At 39.5% G+C, this 18825-nt stretch overlaps 2 protein-coding genes across 2 annotated transcripts; both read right to left on the bottom strand.

The window, feature by feature from the left end:
* Positions 1-44: 44 nt before the first annotated feature.
* LOC140365675 (prostacyclin synthase-like) lies at positions 45-9107 on the bottom strand. The gene is made up of 10 exons (XM_072452232.1): positions 8999-9107; positions 8345-8468; positions 7213-7388; positions 6726-6869; positions 6264-6391; positions 3716-3897; positions 2072-2213; positions 1467-1648; positions 308-459; positions 45-227 (listed from the first exon to the last, which is right to left on the bottom strand). Exons 1-10 carry the CDS (start codon positions 9064-9066, stop codon positions 65-67), a joined length of 1461 nt encoding a protein of 486 aa, XP_072308333.1. The 5' UTR covers positions 9067-9107; the 3' UTR covers positions 45-64.
* Positions 9108-9606: 499 nt separating this feature from the next.
* thumpd3 (THUMP domain containing 3) lies at positions 9607-15809 on the bottom strand. Its single transcript, XM_072452231.1, has 10 exons — positions 15729-15809; positions 15249-15502; positions 14149-14226; positions 13686-14072; positions 13346-13476; positions 11097-11166; positions 10912-11027; positions 10738-10842; positions 10535-10658; positions 9607-9995 (listed from the first exon to the last, which is right to left on the bottom strand). The coding sequence occupies exons 2-10, from the start codon at positions 15453-15455 to the stop codon at positions 9810-9812; spliced, it is 1404 nt and encodes a 467-aa protein (XP_072308332.1). The 5' UTR covers positions 15456-15502; positions 15729-15809; the 3' UTR covers positions 9607-9809.
* Between the last annotated feature and the right edge of the window lie 3016 nt (positions 15810-18825).

Here is an 18825-nt window from a genome sequence, read left to right as displayed (position 1 = left end):
ACTAAAATATGTTTATTTACAGATAAATATAAAAACAAAGATACATATGTAATATTTTAAACATTCATTCATAGTCCCTCATTGTCTGTTTCCACTTGTATCGAACACGCAGCTCTCCCTCCGGCTGCAACACCCCGAATCCATAACGGCTTGTGTTCACTTGTGGCATCTGAGCGTTGGGGTTACACAACTCCAACTCGCACTTTGTCAGCACCAGATAAACAAATCTGCAGGAGGAAACACAAGGTTAGCAGGTGCAATGTCATCCTGGTTGTAATTTAAAGTTACGTAGTCCTTGGACACTCACTGCCTGATGGCACTGATAGCCAACTGCTTCCCCACACAGCCGTTGGTCCCTGCACCCCACGGCATGGTGTAGTATTTACACCTTCTTCCTTTTTTGTAAAAATCCATCTTTGGGGAGCAGTCTTGATTCAGGAAACGATCATGCTTGAATTTCTGATGGAAAATATATTGATAACAGCTTTTAATTGCAGTTATGTTGCAGTGATTCCTCTCGCGCCTATTAGCTTGTGTTTCTCTTACAGTGAAACTAATCCCTTAAAGGTGCACGGCTCGGGAAGTGACCTCTCGCTGGGTAATGTGCTGCTTTGTGTAGGCATTAACTTTACCTAATATAAACCAGTACTAATTCTAAATGCACTTAAGTCTGTCTCCGGCTACTCGCTAAGACAATTACCTTTGGGCAACAGCACAGTAAATGGGTAGAATATAGTGGGTTAGGGTCATACAAGACTCTAATTTATGCATCCTTTAGCATAACATGGAATAACATGCATTTTGGACATATCTAAAAAGCCTTCGTTGGCGTGACATTTTAGCAAAGAGTGCCAAGACTGCATCTTCTGGTGTAGTTTGTATGAAGATAAAAATATCACTAAAATGTGCAGTGCATCCTATAAAGTCTTAGGATTTTGTGTTCCTGATCATTTTATTGCCCATTTAATACACAAATACATTTGGACTGAATGACTATGACTTTATGAGACAAGGAGGAGCTTTATCAATTAAAGCTTGTGGAGAGCAGAAGTGGGTTGTACTTCTCTGAGTAGTTTTCGTACTGCATACTTTCACTTCTACTTGAGTAATTATTTTTTTGGTTTGGTTTTTGGCTTCCCATTGTGAGTAATGTGCATTTTGTCATTCCAATTACAAGAAATTATAAATCAGATGTTCTGACAGTTATTCTTACTGTAGTCTTACTTGAGCAGTTTCCTCAAATTATTTTAGCTAATACTTTAGCAATTTACGCTTACTTTAGTATAATTCCTGGCTGCTCCACCCACCTCTGATGGAGAGGTCAAGTGTGAATATAAGAAACACAGCTCCAGATATGTTTATGACGAGGATGCAACTTTATAACTTAATTATAAGAGCTCAAATAAGTCAGTTTAAAAATAATATAATCATTATCATTGTAATAACGATTAACAATGCTAACAAACCTGAGGCTCACTGTGGATCTCAGGGTCCATCTGAGGACTCAGGAGGGGGAACAAACAGACTCGGTCCCCTTTCCTGAGCAGGTACTCCTGGCCATCTGCCATGTGGATGGTTTTGTCACGCACTACCTCTCTAGTGATGAAGGGGGCAGCAGTGAGTCGGAGAGTTTCTTCAAGAGCGCTATCTGTGAAGAACCAGATGGTGTTTACAAAATAATGTTAATAATGACATAGCTGGAGGAGTTATTTAGAGAGTTTAAAGGTGAATTTTAACTATAGCAAAACAAGGTGTTTAAATGACCAAAGTTTGTTAGTAAAAGGTTGAGGTGTGTTGTGTGATGAGATCTGGAGACGCTGAAGAGGAATTGAAAAGAATAAGTAATAGGAGTTGTAAAAGTCTGACAAGCCAAACTGAGAAGGTTTATAAATGTACAGAGGATGGAAATATATTAGAACATTGCATTAGACCAATCAGAACAGCAAAGATTGCCAGTCATGGACGAAGTGAAAGAGGAAATTGGTTTAATTGGTGCGAGAGAGGATGCTGCAGAAGAGCTACCAAAAGGGAATGTAATAAAATCATTTGAATCCATGTTGTTTATCCTCACCGAATACTGGAGTTTTCACATTGAGTAAACATGTTTCTGATGTTTGTGAAATCGCACTGAACTCCTCCTTCACGGCTGTCATGGCGTCAGGATTGGTCAGCAGAAATCCCAAGAGCCAAAACGTAGCCGGTCCAGCATTACCCTGAAAACAAATACTCACATGAGCTTGTGATAAAGGGCCTCCCTCCACTCAAGAGCTGCTTAGCGACAGCACACACAGGCTGTTTGCTAACTCTGACTTTTGCACAGTGTTTTTGAGCAGAACTAACTTGTGTTCACAGGTTACAGGAGGACATCAGGAAATAGCACAAGATACAGTATTTCCTTTTCTAAATACAAACAGCCTGCAAGCTCGCACTCACGGCAAGAAATGAGACGAGCAGTTTGGTGGACCCTCCTCCAGAAAAGTTACATAGTACACCTTTAAAAAAAACATGTCTAAGTTGTTTTTATAAAAGTAACATGGGATATCTTTAAAATAATGATCGTAAAACTAACTAACTAAACCGTAAGAAGGCTAGGGAAAATGTCCACCAATAATTACATGAAAATAGAAACAACATAAAAACCCCAAATGAATAATGTCCGTGCGGTTTGAGGCAAATGTCCGCATTATCATAATTGAATAGACCCAGAGACTCAGAATCTAACTTGATATTTTAGCGCCAGCATCTAATCTTATTTAGTCATGACACACAAACTCTTGCCCGCTTAGAGTAAAATCAAAAACATAAATTTCATGGACAATATTGGGTTAGTTGTGTCTTCATTTTCAATATCAAATCAAGTGTGACGTGTCCTCCCACTTTAATAATACACTGCATCACTCACAGGTGCATGGCGACCTCTCCTGGTAAAAGGGGGCATTGCACGCCACTGCATTTGACTTGGTTACATATTGAAAGGAGGAAGAAATCCCCAATCCAGTGGCTTTATCTGAAACACTATACACTTATTGCAGTGCTTTCTACTCTTAAGTTGTAGCATATTTAATTGCATTCAGAGCCAGAGGCAACAGCACAACATTTTAAAACATGCATTTAATAACAAACTGGTGCAACCTGAATAAAGAACAGGATTTAGGACATATTTTTTAGGGCAGAGGAATCTAAATTGAACTTTATATGTGACTTTTCAGACAAAAAAATCATACAATTATTAAGACCATCTCCTTCTTTATTGATTGTTTGGAGATTCTAGATGGCATTGTTGCTATGTGGTATTCGGTAAGGAAAATCCAATAGGTGGACCAGGGCATAATGTACATTAGAAAAGTTTGCTATCCAACACACACAACAAAATGAGCAAATCAACAATAGTTACTTATTGTCACGTGTTGTTTAGTTTTGATCCATTGCATTATTTGCGCTGCCAATCAAATGTTCCCTATCTGCAGTATGTTTGGTTAATTTAAGTCTATGATCGCCATTTCATTTGCAAAAACGTTGTGCTTGTTCATGTTCTTCAAGAGTTATTGAGAAACAACCCATGTAATTGAAGTTATACAAGTTGGATATGTTTAAACTTTAATGTCATACTGAGGAACAATCCGGCAGGAAAGGTAATTCAATGTCCATGGAGAGTGCATGTTTAAACACTATAGGCCCATTGAGTCTTTTACCCAGCGTTACCATGACAACTCACCTGAGAGGACCAGAGCTGCATGAGTAAAGCCTTGTCCTGTGTTTCCCGGTCGGCGCCCTCGTCCTGAAGCAACCGTCGGTAGGCGTGGACCCAGGACGCGGCCCCCGAGTCCTTCCCGGATCCCACTGGCGACAGGAGCTTGCACAACCTCTGACGGACGCACTGAGCCAACTTCTTCTCCTCTGCCAGGTTCAGATAAACGTGAGTCATCGCCACAAGATAAACCACTTCACTGAATATGATTTACATATAGACAATGGCAAGTGACAGTACACAAAAAATAGGTGTAACCACTAAAAGTATTTTATCTAACAACTTTTAAGTGACTCTTAGATACCGGTAATCACACACATCACATAAATCATTTCAAGGTTCAGAACAAAACACAGATTGTAATTCTGCCTTGTATATATAAGGACTTTATTTTACTTGTAATAAGCTTACAAGTAAACCATTACAACATCTACAAAACAAATGTATCCAGCCCATAACTATTTTGCAGAAAAGGGTCATTAAATGGTACATAATAAAGGTCACAGGGAACATTCAGATACAGATGAGGGTGCTATAATGTGTGGATTTGATCCATTTTAAAAGAGCCCAAGTCCTGTATAAAGCCAGAAATAAATGACGTCTTTGTCATCTTCAAAATATATCCTCCGACAGAAAAGGAAAATACAATCTCAGGAAAAAATTCCACTTCAAAATGTAATCTGTAAGAACCACAATGGCGAGCCATAATGTGTCAATCAGTGGCGTTACATTATACCGAGAACATCAAGCGATGTATTAACATTCAGCAATAAAAAAAAAAAAAAAAGAGTAATTTTGCCCACAATGTGTTCAAGCAAAGGAAAAGTTATGTTTTTTGTTGTGTATAACCGTTTGGACTTTAGGATGTGCCTGTGTTTATCAGACTTGTGCTTATCCCTACTCCTTTTTGAACATGTGGCGCTTTTTTTAAATATAATGTATTATATTGGTGGACCCTCCTCCAGAAAAGTTACATAGTACACCTTTAAAAAAACATGTCTAAGTTGTTTTTATAAAAGTAACATGGGATATCTTTAAAATAATGATCGTAAAACTAACTAACTAAACCGTAAGAAGGCTAGGGAAAATGTCCACCAATAATTACATGAAAATAGAAACAACATAAAAACCCCAAATGAATAATGTCCGTGCGGTTTGAGGCAAATGTCCGCATTATCATAATTGAATAGACCCAGAGACTCAGAATCTAACTTGATATTTTAGCGCCAGCATCTAATCTTATTTAGTCATGACACACAAACTCTTGCCCGCTTAGAGTAAAATCAAAAACATAAATTTCATGGACAATATTGGGTTAGTTGTGTCTTCATTTTCAATATCAAATCAAGTGTGACGTGTCCTCCCACTTTAATAATACACTGCATCATAAGGCGCTGGTACAGCTGGCAGCCCGGTGTAAACGCTCTCTCTTCTTTCTCACACTTATTGTGCTTTATCTCCTATATTTTGTAAATATGGTTAGTATATTTTTTCTATTTTACTGTACGATAGGGACACGCGCTGGAATAGTTTTTTAATTCAACTGTTTTTGACTTTTTTCGGCTGGATTTGAGCGATTTTCGTTGTGTTGTTGTGACGTGAGCTAGCTCCGAGCGAGCCCACCAGCCCCCCCCCGCGCCCTCCGGCCGCGCTAAAGTACGGCGTGTCGTCGGTACACGTTTATATACACGTTTATATGAAAGAGGAACTTCACGAACGATCGGGACACGCACTGGAATCGCTTTAAATTAACTTGTTTTGACTTTATTCGGCTGGATTGAGTGTTTTCGTCGTGTCGTGGCGATGTGTCTTGGCTCTGAGTCCCCCGGCCCCGCCCCCCGGCCGGCGCCGTACCGCGTTTCCACAAAGGAGGAACTCATGAAACTGCGGAGAACAGTCGTTTTACCCGGAGATGGTCACGTTATCCCGTCGCAATACTGACCTAACCTAATACTGATGTGCAGTTCTGTCATATGTGCAATTGCTGTTGGAATTCATGTGCAATTACTGTGAAATTCATGTGCAATCTATGTGCTGTCGTGACACATATTCATGTGCAATTACTGTCGTGATCACATGCAATGGTATTTATTTATGTATTTATTTGTCTATGGGAGTTTTTATTTATTTATAGGAGATCTTCTACTGAAAGTGTTTTTCAGACTTCCTATAAGTGATCTGTTCTTCTGTATCTACCTCTGTATCTACCTGCGTTGCACCAATGAAATTTCCCCATGTGGGACAATAAAGGAATATCTTATCTTATCTTATCTTATCTTATATATACGTATGCTGTTGCAATGAGGTAACTGGATGATTTTGAATATCGATGAGACTGGGATTAAGCATAAACACTTCAGATGGACACGTGACCTCTCTAATCTGAAATTGAATGAGGTTGTAATTAATCTAGCCCTAATTGAATATAAATGTAGCTTCTCTTGTTCATGTTCCTGTCCCAGTCGTCCTCTTTACATTTGGTAGGATGGATAATAAGTCTAAAATGTGGCTTTACCTGGCTTGAGCGTGCCTCTTGCTAGTTTTGTCAGTAAACCATCAAACTTCCTGTACTCTTCATAGATTTTTGATGGGTTCATGCCATTGTTGTTCTGTTCGCCTCCAAAAAGTGTCAGATACCCAGCCCTGCAAGAAAACAAAAATGCGAATGAGTCAAGTTGATTTTGGCTTGAAAAAGATGACGTTGGGATAAGCAACCAACCCACATATTTTCCATTGAAAGTTCCTTGTTTCAAATGTCATGTAGGTGAAGGTGACATAAGCAAACCGCCCTTTTTGTACGTAGGTGTTTATTACATCCAGAAATGTGACCTCAAATAAGTCTCTCTACATTATTATTAGCTCTATACAAACACTGGACGGGACAAGAGCCTGCTGGGTAAATTGTTTAGGTACAAGACGACATGCGCTGCTGCTCAGAGAGAATCTTTTTACTAGGGGGAGGGGAAGAAATTCATACTTAAAAAGGAGGCCGTAGGAGAAGTTGAACAGTCCCTCATCTTTCCAGTCTTTCTGGTTCCCAGAGAGCTTGGCTTTCAGCAAATTGTGCAGGTGTCGGCTCATGGACTTGTTTAAAACGCTCAAATTCATGCCATGAATGTGCCTGAAAAAGACAGAAAATAAGGACAGTTCACACACTATCATTATTATATCATTTGCAGCCAGATAATACTATATACCATGCAATACTATAACAGTCTACATTTAAAATAATACACTACTACCACCACTACCACCATCACTACTTACTACTCAACAATTAATGGATTAATCCTTTGTTGTCCCAAGGATATTTTGTTCCACATTTCCGTTTAGTTACTTTACACCTCTGTTCTATGACACTAGCATACCTTTTTCTTAGTCACTATATGCTAAAATTAGATTTCCAAACAGCAGAAGAAAACCTCTCTCACTCCAGCCACACTATTTCTCACAGTTTGACCTACTGTTTCATGATTGCTTTGCTTTTGTTTTGCAGGTGATGTGGGAGCTGCAGCTGGAAGATCCTGTCCATCAGCACCGCGGCGTATCGGGAGAAGTCCAGGCAGTCCTTGTCATAAAGGACTGAGTCGTAGGAGAAAGGGTCCAGCAGAACTGACACGTAACGGCCGGCCACACGCACCTGCGACGGGATGTCAGAGAAAAGAGACAGTTTTTGCAGTGATTGTTTGTAGTTAGTTAGTTGTGCTCTACAAATAAACATTCAATCCCATGTTCCAGCATCGTATTGGTCTAATCAGAAGGTTATGAGTATGAAACGGTGGTGGGAATAATCAACAGCAGAGTCATTTGTAGTTCATTCACAACCTTTGTCAAATAATATTAATTCATATATATTAATAGTAATATCCTTCAGGGGGCAATACAGATTTTGAATGTGCTACTCACTCTTCTGATGCCTGGAGTCGATCCCCTTCAACTGCATTATGTAACTTGTTTGGTAAAAGGTCTGCCACCTGATGACTCTATGGAGATGTTATTGCTTAGCCAAGAATGTTCGGTAGTGAGGCATTAATCCCAAATCTATCTTTATGGAGACCACAGCTACCGGTCAGCTCTGTGGAAAGGCGATCCCGTTCATTGTAAAAAATGTATGTTAAGGAGTCAATACATCCTGGAGAGTTGTGTTTAATGCCTCACTACCGAACATTCTTGGCTAAGCAATAACATCTCCATAGAGTCAAGCAGGTGGCAGACCTTTCCCCAGAGACAGACCAAGTTTTTATGCTGGTTTGTTAGAGGAAGTGTGCCTTGGGGGGGAAAACAATTTGTAGTCTGATTGATTCACACTGTTATTTAATGTAATATTGACTAGTTTGGAGCATCCTGAGCAAACTACTAAAACAGAAAAGACACCAAAACAGCCGCTAAAGCAAACTAAACCTTGTGCCAGAAACAGTGACACTGGGCATCATTATTTACACTTTTCCTCTCTCTAATTGACTCATTTCATAATGTTTTAGTGGATGGTGTGCCACAGCATGTTTTCAATTGAGAAAAGTGTGCCACAACTCAAACACTGGGATTTGGAGGTTTATTTTGCCCTCTGTAAATGATGCCAATTGTAATGTTACGTACTGTAAAGATGTCCCCATGTTTCATCTTCATCCGACTGAGAAACTTGAAAGCATCTTTTCCAAACTCAAGGGCATGTCCCAGCCACGGGATCACCCCTTTGTCCAGAGGAGGATCAGTCTTGTACCTGTAAACAAAGGCACAAGCAGCACACCTACAAATCACATGTGGCACAAAACAATAACTGAGCTATACTCCACTATTGATGTTATTTTAGGTAACAGCGTGTGCTTGTGTTGACGTTACTGGGTTATATATACAATAGTCCATTTGTTTAATCGTAGATAATAGATATTACCACCACACGTCACAGAAATTATGCCAAAGGGAAACTAAACCTCACCATCAAACGGTATTCCATCTCATTTTAGGGCAGGCCCAGCTCAACCACATTCTTTTACAGGAACAGCCCCAGGAACGATATATATATATATATACACTATTATTTCTGATATTAGTAATAGTAGCCTTGGTGCAATATTATTAAAACATTTTCCAACACGCTTCCTACAAACGCACAACTATATCATCATTATCATTACAATAACGTTAAAAACAAGAACAAAGTTGAATATAAAGTTGGGCAAATTGATTGACAAAGTAAGACCCGGTTTGACCATTATCAGTTTGAATAGTAATTTTGGTCCTTGAACTTACCTTTTCCTGTGTGTTAGTACAAAATAGAGGAGGCCCGCCTGGATAAGTAAAATGATTGTCCAAATCATGTCGTGTGTTGCGCTCTGGCGGGACCGTCCCCTCCACGCGCGGCTTTATCCTCTGTGTGACGTCACCGCGCGAGCCGCCTATGTGAGCGGACGACTTCTCTTCATCAATACAAACAATCACATTCAATTAAAATAAAACGAGACTGAATTTATACATACAAATCAAATCAATAAAGGTAAACGCTACAGCACAAAAACAAATGTGTTGAATATGAATGAGTGCAGTATTAATACATCATTACCTGCGGCAAGAGGTGAGTACACAGATACATTTGGAGTGGCTTTTTGAAGAATTGGTCTTTCAAAGCAGTTTTCAGACACCACACACCAGTAACGTCACTCTTTATTACCAGTTTGGCTACTCTGCCCACCTGGCCATTGCCTAATTACCCACTGCAACCTCATCGACAGTGAAGTCATAAACCTATGACTTACTATTCTGTAGAAGACCATTACCACCCCCAGATTTCATGAATGGTGACTTGAGCTGATGCAAGCAGACCAGCATGTCACACCCAAAACAAAGTGACAAAACAAATATAAAGGTAACCATTTAACTTTATTAATAAGAACATATGGCAACACAGATGGCAATGTGTAGAACTGAGCTATCGACAGCAGGAGCTTAACCGTTTACTTTAGCAATGAATGTGCATTTTCGGTTTAAGTTTTTATTTCTTTAACATTGTAACCAAAAACAACTAACAGAAACATGTATTGAATGCTGTCATCCTTGGATATATTTAGGACGTCTCAGAGTTGTCCTCGTCCCTGCGAGAGCCGTCCCTTTGTGGTGCATAGATGTCCTCAGGAGTTTGTCCAAACACGGCTTCGGTACGTTTTAGGAGGTAGACTCCGGCGTGTAAACCCCCCACATTCACCCACACAGTGTGCATCTTCTTCCAAAGGCCACCCATTCGAGAGATTGCCTGCACGCAACATCAGCAGGTCAAACTAAACACAACTAACCCCTCAGCGCGAACGAATGACGCTCATAAACAAACCATAAGATTGTTTGGTCTAAACCGAGGCCCGGATGACTCCTCCGTGATACATTGACTAGTGTTTTAAAAAGGTTACACAATTTATTATTTCAAGATTATGTGAGCTCAAAGCAAAAGGCAAGTTCAAACTATTTTAGTACAATTCAGACTCTGAAACTTGTTATTTGATGCAAGCTGTGGAAGTGATCTGAATCCTGGCTTTATTTTCTATAAAAACCCAGACAGTGACTGTCATCAAATTCTCAGTCATCAAATTCTCTTCATGTTCACCTATTGTATTACTCTACTCACTTGTTTTAAGATAAGATAAGATATAAAGAGGTTTGTTTAGTGCCAGACATGTATAATATATAAACCTGCTTAGTCCCATTTATGAAAAATAGTTCCTTTTCTTTAGAATATGTTTCAGGGATCATCTCCAGCCATTCTTCTTAGGAAATTAATTGGAATAGTAATAATATTACCTTGGAAAAGCACTTCTTATCTTGTGTCAACAGAACAGCCTTTCCTGAGCCTGGTCTGACCACACGGGCCATTTCCCTGAGGCAGGACGGGTAAAGGTCCCAGTTCTTCTTCCTTGAGCCCATTCTTAATGCCAAAAACAGACATGCAAAGCTTTTATATGCAGATTACCCACATATCTGTGAAAATAGTGGGTCATGAATACCTCTTTCCAAAGGGCATATCTGTAATAATAATGTCCACAGAGCTGGTCTTCATGGGCAGGTTGCAGAGATCCCATCTTACAGTGTCAATGGGTAACCCAAATGCACTGTGGAAGAAAAAAACAGTCAATCAAACTCACATCGATCGTTGTAAGTTTGAGATCACCGCCTTGTACCTGCCCTTGTCCGCTCTTTGTTTCTGAAAGTGAAACACATTATTGACTGTGCGGTTAACGGCCATGTCGTTGTTGTCACCAGCTATGTAGAATGCATTGTTAAATTCAATGGCCCCCTGGAAGAGAAAGTATTCAACGTTAGCAAGTCAAAACAAAAGAATACTTATTTATGTAGCAACTGTCACCTCTAGAGGTATAGCTCCCGTTCCACACATTGGATCAAGTATAATGTCAGATGGCAGAGGTTTACACAACCTAAAAGAGAAGAGACTTTATTTGTTACAAACCCCTAAATTACATGAGAACCATCACTAAATAGCCTTTATACCACCAACACTGTAGTATTTACAGGCTATATCACAGTTATGTCATGTCTTGTTCTTAGCTTTAGGGTTTAACTATCCTTGAACTATCCATTTGCACAATTGTATTGTAATATGCATACCATGAAATTCTCACAACTCTCTTACTGTCACACCTCATGGTCACAGACCTCGCCCCTCAACACCAGTTGCATCATTGCAAAGCAGGCAATTCAGGTATTGTTTTTTGGATGAAATCACAATGATACCACCTCATGGGGTTTCGGTCCTAGTCATTTCACATTGAAAAATGTAGTACATTTTAGCACATTGAAAATATTAAATCATGTGTCGCCACTGTTTTCTGGTCTGGCTGTCAAACGTCGGGGCTCTAACTCCAGAGCATCTGTCAGTGGAGACAGTGAAGATCCAAAGTTCAGAACATTTTTGGACAGTCCAGTTTTGGGCCCAGCCTGTGGAACTTTCTTCTCTGACTGCAGACTAACCTCACAAACTAACTGCAGACTAAACTCCCTAACAACCTGCAGACTAACCTCAATAACTAACTGCAGACTAACCTCCCTAACTAACTGCAGACTAACCTCACAAACTGCAGACTAACCTCCCTAACAACCTGCAGACTAACCTCAATAACTAACTGCAGACTAACCTCCCTAACTAACTGCAGACTAACCTCACAAACTAACTGCAGACTAACCTCACAAACTAACTGCAGACTAACCTCCCTAACAACCTGCAGACTAACCTCACTAACTAACTGCAGACTAACCTCCCTAACTAACTGCAGACTAACCTCACAAACTAACTGCAGACTAACCTCCCTAACAACCTGCAGACTAACCTCAATAACTAACTGCAGACTAACCTCCCTAACTAACTGCAGACTAACCTCACAAACTAACTGCAGACTAACCTCACAAACTAACTGCAGACTAACCTCCCTAACAACCTGCAGACTAACCTCACTAACTAACTGCAGACTAACCTCCCTAACTAACTGCAGACTAACCTCACAAACTAACTGCAGACTAACCTCACAAACTAACTGCAGACTAACTTCCCTAACAACCTGCAGACTAACCTCAATAACTAACTGCAGACAAACCTCCCTAACAACCTGCAGACTAACCTCCCTAACTAACTGCAGACTAACCTCACTAACTAACTGCAGACTAACCTCACTAACTAACTGCAGACTAACCTCACTAACTAACTGCAGACTAACCTCCCTAACTAACTGCAGACTAACCTCACTAACTAACTGCAGACTAACCTCCCTAACTAACTTTAGACTAACCTCCCTAACTAACTGCAGACCAACCTCCCTAACTAACTGCAGACTAACCTCACTAACTAACTGCAGACTAACCTCACTAACTAACTGCAGACTAACCTCACTAACTAACTGCAGACTAAATTCCCTAACTAACTGCAGACTAACCTGACTAACTGCAGACTAACCTGACTAACTGCAGACTAACCACACTAACTAACTGCAGGGTAACCTCCCTAACTAACTGCAGACTAAACTCCCTAACTAACTGCAGACTAACCTCCCTAACTAACTGCAGACTAACCTCCCTAACTAACTGCAGACTAACCTCACTAACTAACTGCAGACTAACCTCACTAACTGCAGACTAACCTCATTAACTAACTGCAGACTAACCTCACTAACTAACTGCAGACTAACCTCCCTAACTAACTGCAGACTAACCTCACTAACTAACTGCAGACTAACCTCACTAACTAACTGCAGACTAACCTCACTAACTAACTGCAGACTAACCTCACTAACTAACTGCAGACTAACCTCACTAACTAACTGCAGACTAACCTCACTAACTAACTGCAGACTAACCTGCAACATCTTTAACAAATGTCTGAAAATGAGGCTGAAATCAGGGCAGTTTCACACATGATAATTTTGAGTGAAATTCATGGTATTATTGTCTAATTAGCTTTATAATGTTTTGTGTATTGAATTGTTCTAAAAGCCTCCCATGGTGTTGAAAATTAACATATTTGCTATAAGACTTGAAATGCATCCGTTTCGTCCAAAATAATTGCTATGACCGTGTTATTCTTTCTTCACACAGATGGAAAAGTACCTTAACATCCCATAGCACAGGGTGGAGCGCAGAGTGGTAGGTCCAAAGTGACTGATATTTCTCCTGTGTAAACTTTCTTCAGTGAGAGCAATACCAATGACAACTTCTTCATTGTGTATGTTAAGTAAAACCTGTATGACGCACAAAACAAATCTATTGTAAGTTTAGAAAATGATTAACATTAGATGAATTATAAAACAAATCTATATTTACATTTCAAAACAAACCACACAAGACATATGCAAACCACACAACACAATTCTCAACTAAAATTCTTGTTCTGACAAGCCTTTTTTTTTTACTCACAATTGCTATTTACGTCAGACACAGACACACCTACCTCAATGTCAAACTTTGTCATGTCTGCTTTCCACTGAAAAAACTCTTGCACAGCTCCTCCGAAGTCTCTGGCGGCCTCGTTAGAAGAGAAAATGTGCTTATCCCCTGCTCTGTTGCATGTCACACGAAACTTTATGACCTTAGCCTCAGGTGGTTCCTCTTGGTCAGCATTTGACTGGTCTTCAGAAACCGGCTCAGGCAGCTCCTCCTGCTCATTCTCAACCTTTGCCGAATCTTGACCCTCACCCTCAGGTTTAACTTTGGGTTTATTGCCTCCTCTGCGGTGACTTCTTCTCTTCTTAAAAGATCGATTTAACTTCCAGACCTCTAAGGCATCGTTCCAGGGAAGGTTGGAGGCGAGCTGTTGCAGTTCTGCCAAGGTCTCCTCCTGATGAACACAGTCAATGTCAACATACAATAATGCATCATCCACTTAAAGTGCATGAAAAGTGCTTTATATGTACCTTTGATTCTTTGAACTGGTAATGGTCGTATTCTTGAACCACAACAAACAGGTTGTCAACAGACTTCAAACAATGAACCTATGCACAAGGAGTGTCATTGATACAGCAATGCAGGTTAGCATAGACCATTTTAATGGGTTCTATTTTAAGTGAATGCACAGGGATCAACATTGCTGTCTGTCTCTAATCATATATTTACTGAATTATCACATGTTAAGTTTAAGCTTTACAAATTGATTATTCTAAATTACTAGAGTGAGATGTTTTTGAATTAGCTTTACCACTAACTGTCCAATACCTACAGTGTTTCCCATTAATAGAGGAGGCTATGGTGGCCCCTATAGTCTAAAAACCATTGGCATCAGAAAATCACACTTAGTTGTATTATCATAATCTTTTTAACAGTAACTATCCCTCTCAATAAGGACTACTTGAGGATTAAATCTAGGCAACATGTGACATTTACACTCCACAAATTATGTTATTCAAATACAATACACTATTTATTCAAATTAATTGTAATCATGCCATCATCATAGATTTCTTCTCACTAGTTTTAACAGACGACAACGCCGTTTAAGCTTCCCTTCACTGACTCCTCGTACATTCTAAGATTTTACAGATTACTTTTAAGGCTTTTTTCTGTCTCACTCCTAGGTACATAGCTGAACATTTAACCCCCTACAAGCCCTTCTTGCAGCCTTAGCTCCTTCCTGCCTTTCTCAGTCGCTGTTCAAAAATCGAGTGTCCGGATTGAGGGTTATTGAGCCTTTCGCCCCGGCTCCTCCTCGGCTTTGGGCCTTCCAGAGGAGATGAGGCTTGCACCATCAGTGACATCTTTCTCATTAATTTCGCTTTAATTGACTGGCCTGTTTATGGCATTTAGTGCTTGCACTATCGCTCTTAGTCTTACTTATGTAGTGTATTGTGTGTGTTGTATTTTATTCCGTTTTAAAGCACTTTGTAAACTAAAAGCGCTATATAAATAAAGATTATTATTATTACTATGGGAAACACTTGACCTAAGCATCCATAGTTGGATAGCCCTATTCATCAAAATATAACAGGTTAAGACCAACATCACAGCATTACTAAATTACCTGAAAAAGGCTGTCAGTTGTAATAGAGAAATATATCCTTCCTCGGTCTTTGCTTATTTTGGCCTCCACGCCGATCTTCTCCTTGACCTCCTCTGCGGCCGTGTGCTCGAAACCCGTGGGCACAGTGGCCCCGACAGTGACGGTGATGCCGGGACCAGCAGCAGCAGCAGCACCGGGGGGCTCACACTCACTGTTCTGATCTGACATGTCTGTAGAGTGAGTGGTTAACCCCTAAAACACAGCTCGCCACGCACCTGTAAACGAGATCCACGACTACTGTGAGCTTTACATCGATTTAAAGAAGTTTGATAAATCACATGTGTAAAGAACTCATTCAAACTTGTGACATTTGCTAGCTAGCGTTAGCTTTAATTTGGTCAAAGTTGTACCAAGAAAGACAAAATGTACAAAACGTCATATCCTGGTATTTATGCACGAAACAAACATGTTAAGCTTTAAATCAAAATACGACAACAGTACCTTGCTATGCTTTTTTTGTATGAAAGTGTTTAACACATCCAAAACACGAGGATCTGACGTGCGTCAAAACTTCCGCCCAGTACCGGAAGTGCTTCATATTTAATGTAAATTCAAGTAATTTTAATCGATCCAGGTTAAAGTACCGGATGTTTTTGTGTTTACCAAATGTTTAAGAAATACACTATCATGTTTTAATAGATCCATTTACCACCATGTTTTTGCCATGGTGTTTACGCTGTAACGATATTCATAAACATTATGCGGCACATTTCAACTAGCAAAATATAACTGGATGATAGGATAATAGTTTACAATGGAGAAGTTAAAACTACACGTTATCAATAGATATGTTGCAGCGACGACTGCTATTTGCTTCTAAAAAAGTCCAGTCATAAGCATGTAATTATATTATTTGTCCAGCAGATGGCACTAACATTGTAATAACCAGTATACAGATAAGGCCAATGCAGTTAAGTGGGGCCTAATACAGTGGGTTTTACATGACCAGTAAAAATCTGATATTCAGTTAACCCAATAATTAGATCTGATGATGTGTCAGTTGATCAAAAGAGTTTAAGAGTAAAAAGAAGACAAACAAAGCATTTTGAAATAGTCTTATTTATACAACTTTTAACATTTTGTCTTTTTGTTTGCCCTTTTTAAAAAGTAGTCTGCGTCATTTCCTTGTCAAAACCTGCACAGGTGTGAAAGAAATCAAAATAGTCACATCAAATTAGAAAATTATCAGGTTTTTGTGTGTGTATGTAAACAAAGCCTGCGTGGCAGATTTTAACATGGCTTGCATCAGCTTGCCTGAAAAGTCTAAAATAATATCTCTCCATATTTTTATACCGATAAATATCACTCTTGGTAAAGTATTGGAGAAGTATGTTTTCTGGATCCAAGGCAACCATTTAGACAGATAACCACACACTGTTGCCAACTATTAGGGAGAAGCAGATACCCACCCAATTAGATATCAAATTGTTTATTTATTGCTCATTTTGCAAGTTCAGCAGCTGATATATTTTTCAAAGAAATTAGGCTTTCAAATCATAAAAAAACAACTATTTTTTTTTCATAGTGACAAAAAATGAACTATTCTTCCTTTTTTCTCAGGGTTCCCATGAGCTGCCAAACAAGAGCGACATGTTGACAGGGAGACTCCTCTAAAAGCCTGGTCTCATGGGACAGACCTATAAACAAAAGCAGCCCGCTGTCACTTTGGCCTCTGGCTCAGCTCTCACTGCAGCTCCAACAGATGTGTCACAACTGGGAGTCAAATCCTTCAAACAAGTAAAAAGAGAAAGAACACACAACAACAAAGACTAAAACAGGGAAAGCACGATATAATGCATCCTCTCTTTTTCAATGGGCTCCTTAGTGTTTTTCAGCTTCCATATATTTAACACCCATTTCATCATAGTCTGTAGGCTGAAAACACTGGGTTAAAGATAATAAGGGGCTTTTCTTTATCTATAATTGTTCAGTTAGACTCTCCATTGTGACTTGTTAATTGTTCCGCCTCATTTGTGCCCTGTAACTCACTGATTAGATAAGCGGTGCAGAGAGTGTAACATCTTAATCACGTGGGTGAATAATAATAGAATAGATTTCAATATTACTGTTTGTAATGCAAGTTTGGTGGGAAGCAACAACCATAAACCATGCAGCAAAAGGTCTTTTAAAGATAACAGCAGCAGTCTTTTAAATAAGACTACATTTGCATAGCGTCCACCTATTTATTGATTTGATTAATACTTTAAATACTTGCTCTTTAAGTCATGTGTATTATATTTAGAAAGCTACACAGCATGTATGTAATTATCCCTTATAATAATCAAACTATAAGTATTGGGTGCTTGCAAACAATGGCTTTACAGCTTTTTCATAAGATCAGGTGTACAAGGCTATTTTAGAACCAAGACAAAAGAAGGTGTGTAGTGAATACTTCACTGATGAGTAGGCCTATTATAAGAAGCACTGTACTGTGAATGAGGCCCAAATGGTTATCTACAACCAGATTTTTCCGTCCCATTCTGTCTCTGCAGGTGAACGTCATGTGAATAACTTTCTTACTTGGCAAGATTTATTTAGGTTTTCATTTATTTGATAGGAAAAGTGCATATTAATGAACATCTGCAACAGTTACAGTGTAAATATGTCAGATTATCACAAGGTAAAACTGAGGTTTCCATAATAATGAATGGAGGATATGTTGCTTCTATGTAGCCAACAAGGCCAACAAGAATTGTGGTTAGACATTTATTAAGCAGCAGTACTATATATGCCTCATGTTCTATTATTTCAGTATTTTGAAGATTTTAACAGCCAATGGCTTCTATCATACCTGCAGAGGTTGGAAAATACACCAACATTTTTATGGGACTGGCTCAATTATTTTTCAATGATGCATAACATGGTAATTATCATGCGGGGTTTTATAGACTATAATCATCTGTGTTGACTTCCGGAACAAATCAATACTGGAAAATGTCATGTCACAAAAAGTAGCCCAACTCAAGGCTCAGTATGTCTCAGTGAAGGATGGAGGGAGTGGACGACATGAGCACAATCACGTGACTCCCTTTTAAAATTCCTCTTTCCCCGCAGCGCAATTTGTCAGAACGAGAGAGAGTGTATGATCGCGTGGCCCTTTCACCGCGCGCACGCCTGTCCAGCCACAGCCACGTCCCTCTGCGATCACAATGCTGTCGTTACTGTAGCTCCGGAGCCCGCCCTTTGTTTTTCCCCTGTGACTTGTGACCGCTGGTACCAGGGGGTTCCTCTCTTCTTGTTCTTGTTCTTGTTCTTGTTCTTGTTCTTGTTCTTGTTCTTCTTCTTGTTCTTGTTCTTGTTCTTGTTCTTGTTCTTGTTCTTGTTCTTCTTCTTGTTCTTCTTCTTGTTCTTCTTCTTCTTCTTCTTCTTCTTCTTCTTCTTCTTCTTCTTCTTCTTCTTCTTCTTCTTCTTCTTCTTCTTCTTCTTCTTCTTCTTCTTCTTCTTCTTCTTCTTCTTCTTCTTCTTCTTCTTCTTCTTCTTCTTCTTCTTCTTCTTCTTCTCCTTCTCCTTCTCCTTCTCCTTCTCCTTCTCCTTCTCC

The sequence above is a fragment of the Eucyclogobius newberryi genome, unplaced genomic scaffold, assembly GCF_026437365.1.
Source record: "Eucyclogobius newberryi isolate DKJ021-1_F unplaced genomic scaffold, fEucNew1.0.hap1 SCAF_19, whole genome shotgun sequence".
Taxonomy (NCBI): domain Eukaryota; kingdom Metazoa; phylum Chordata; class Actinopteri; order Gobiiformes; family Gobiidae; genus Eucyclogobius; species Eucyclogobius newberryi.
Note: the sequence above shows the minus strand (reverse complement) of the source record. Positions and strands in the feature narration are given on the sequence as shown.

Bases quoted from the DNA above. Each gene is read 5' to 3' on its own strand.
- LOC140365675 (XM_072452232.1), bottom strand. From the start codon at position 9,066: ATGATTTGGACAATCATTTTACTTATCCAGGCGGGCCTCCTCTATTTT. The intron at 6,870-7,212 runs GTAGGTCAAACT...TGTCTTTTTCAG, and splicing joins AGCAAAGCAATCATGAAACA to GCACATTCATGGCATGAATT. The intron at 2,214-3,715 runs GTGAGTTGTCAT...ATTTGTTTTCAG, and splicing joins TGCAGCTCTGGTCCTCTCAG to GGTAATGCTGGACCGGCTAC.
- thumpd3 (XM_072452231.1), bottom strand. From the start codon at position 15,455: ATGTCAGATCAGAACAGTGAGTGTGAGCCCCCCGGTGCTGCTGCTGCT. The intron at 14,073-14,148 runs GTACATATAAAG...TGTGTTCATCAG, and splicing joins ACCAGTTCAAAGAATCAAAG to GAGGAGACCTTGGCAGAACT. The intron at 9,996-10,534 runs GTAATATTATTA...TGTTGCGTGCAG, and splicing joins ATAAGAAGTGCTTTTCCAAG to GCAATCTCTCGAATGGGTGG.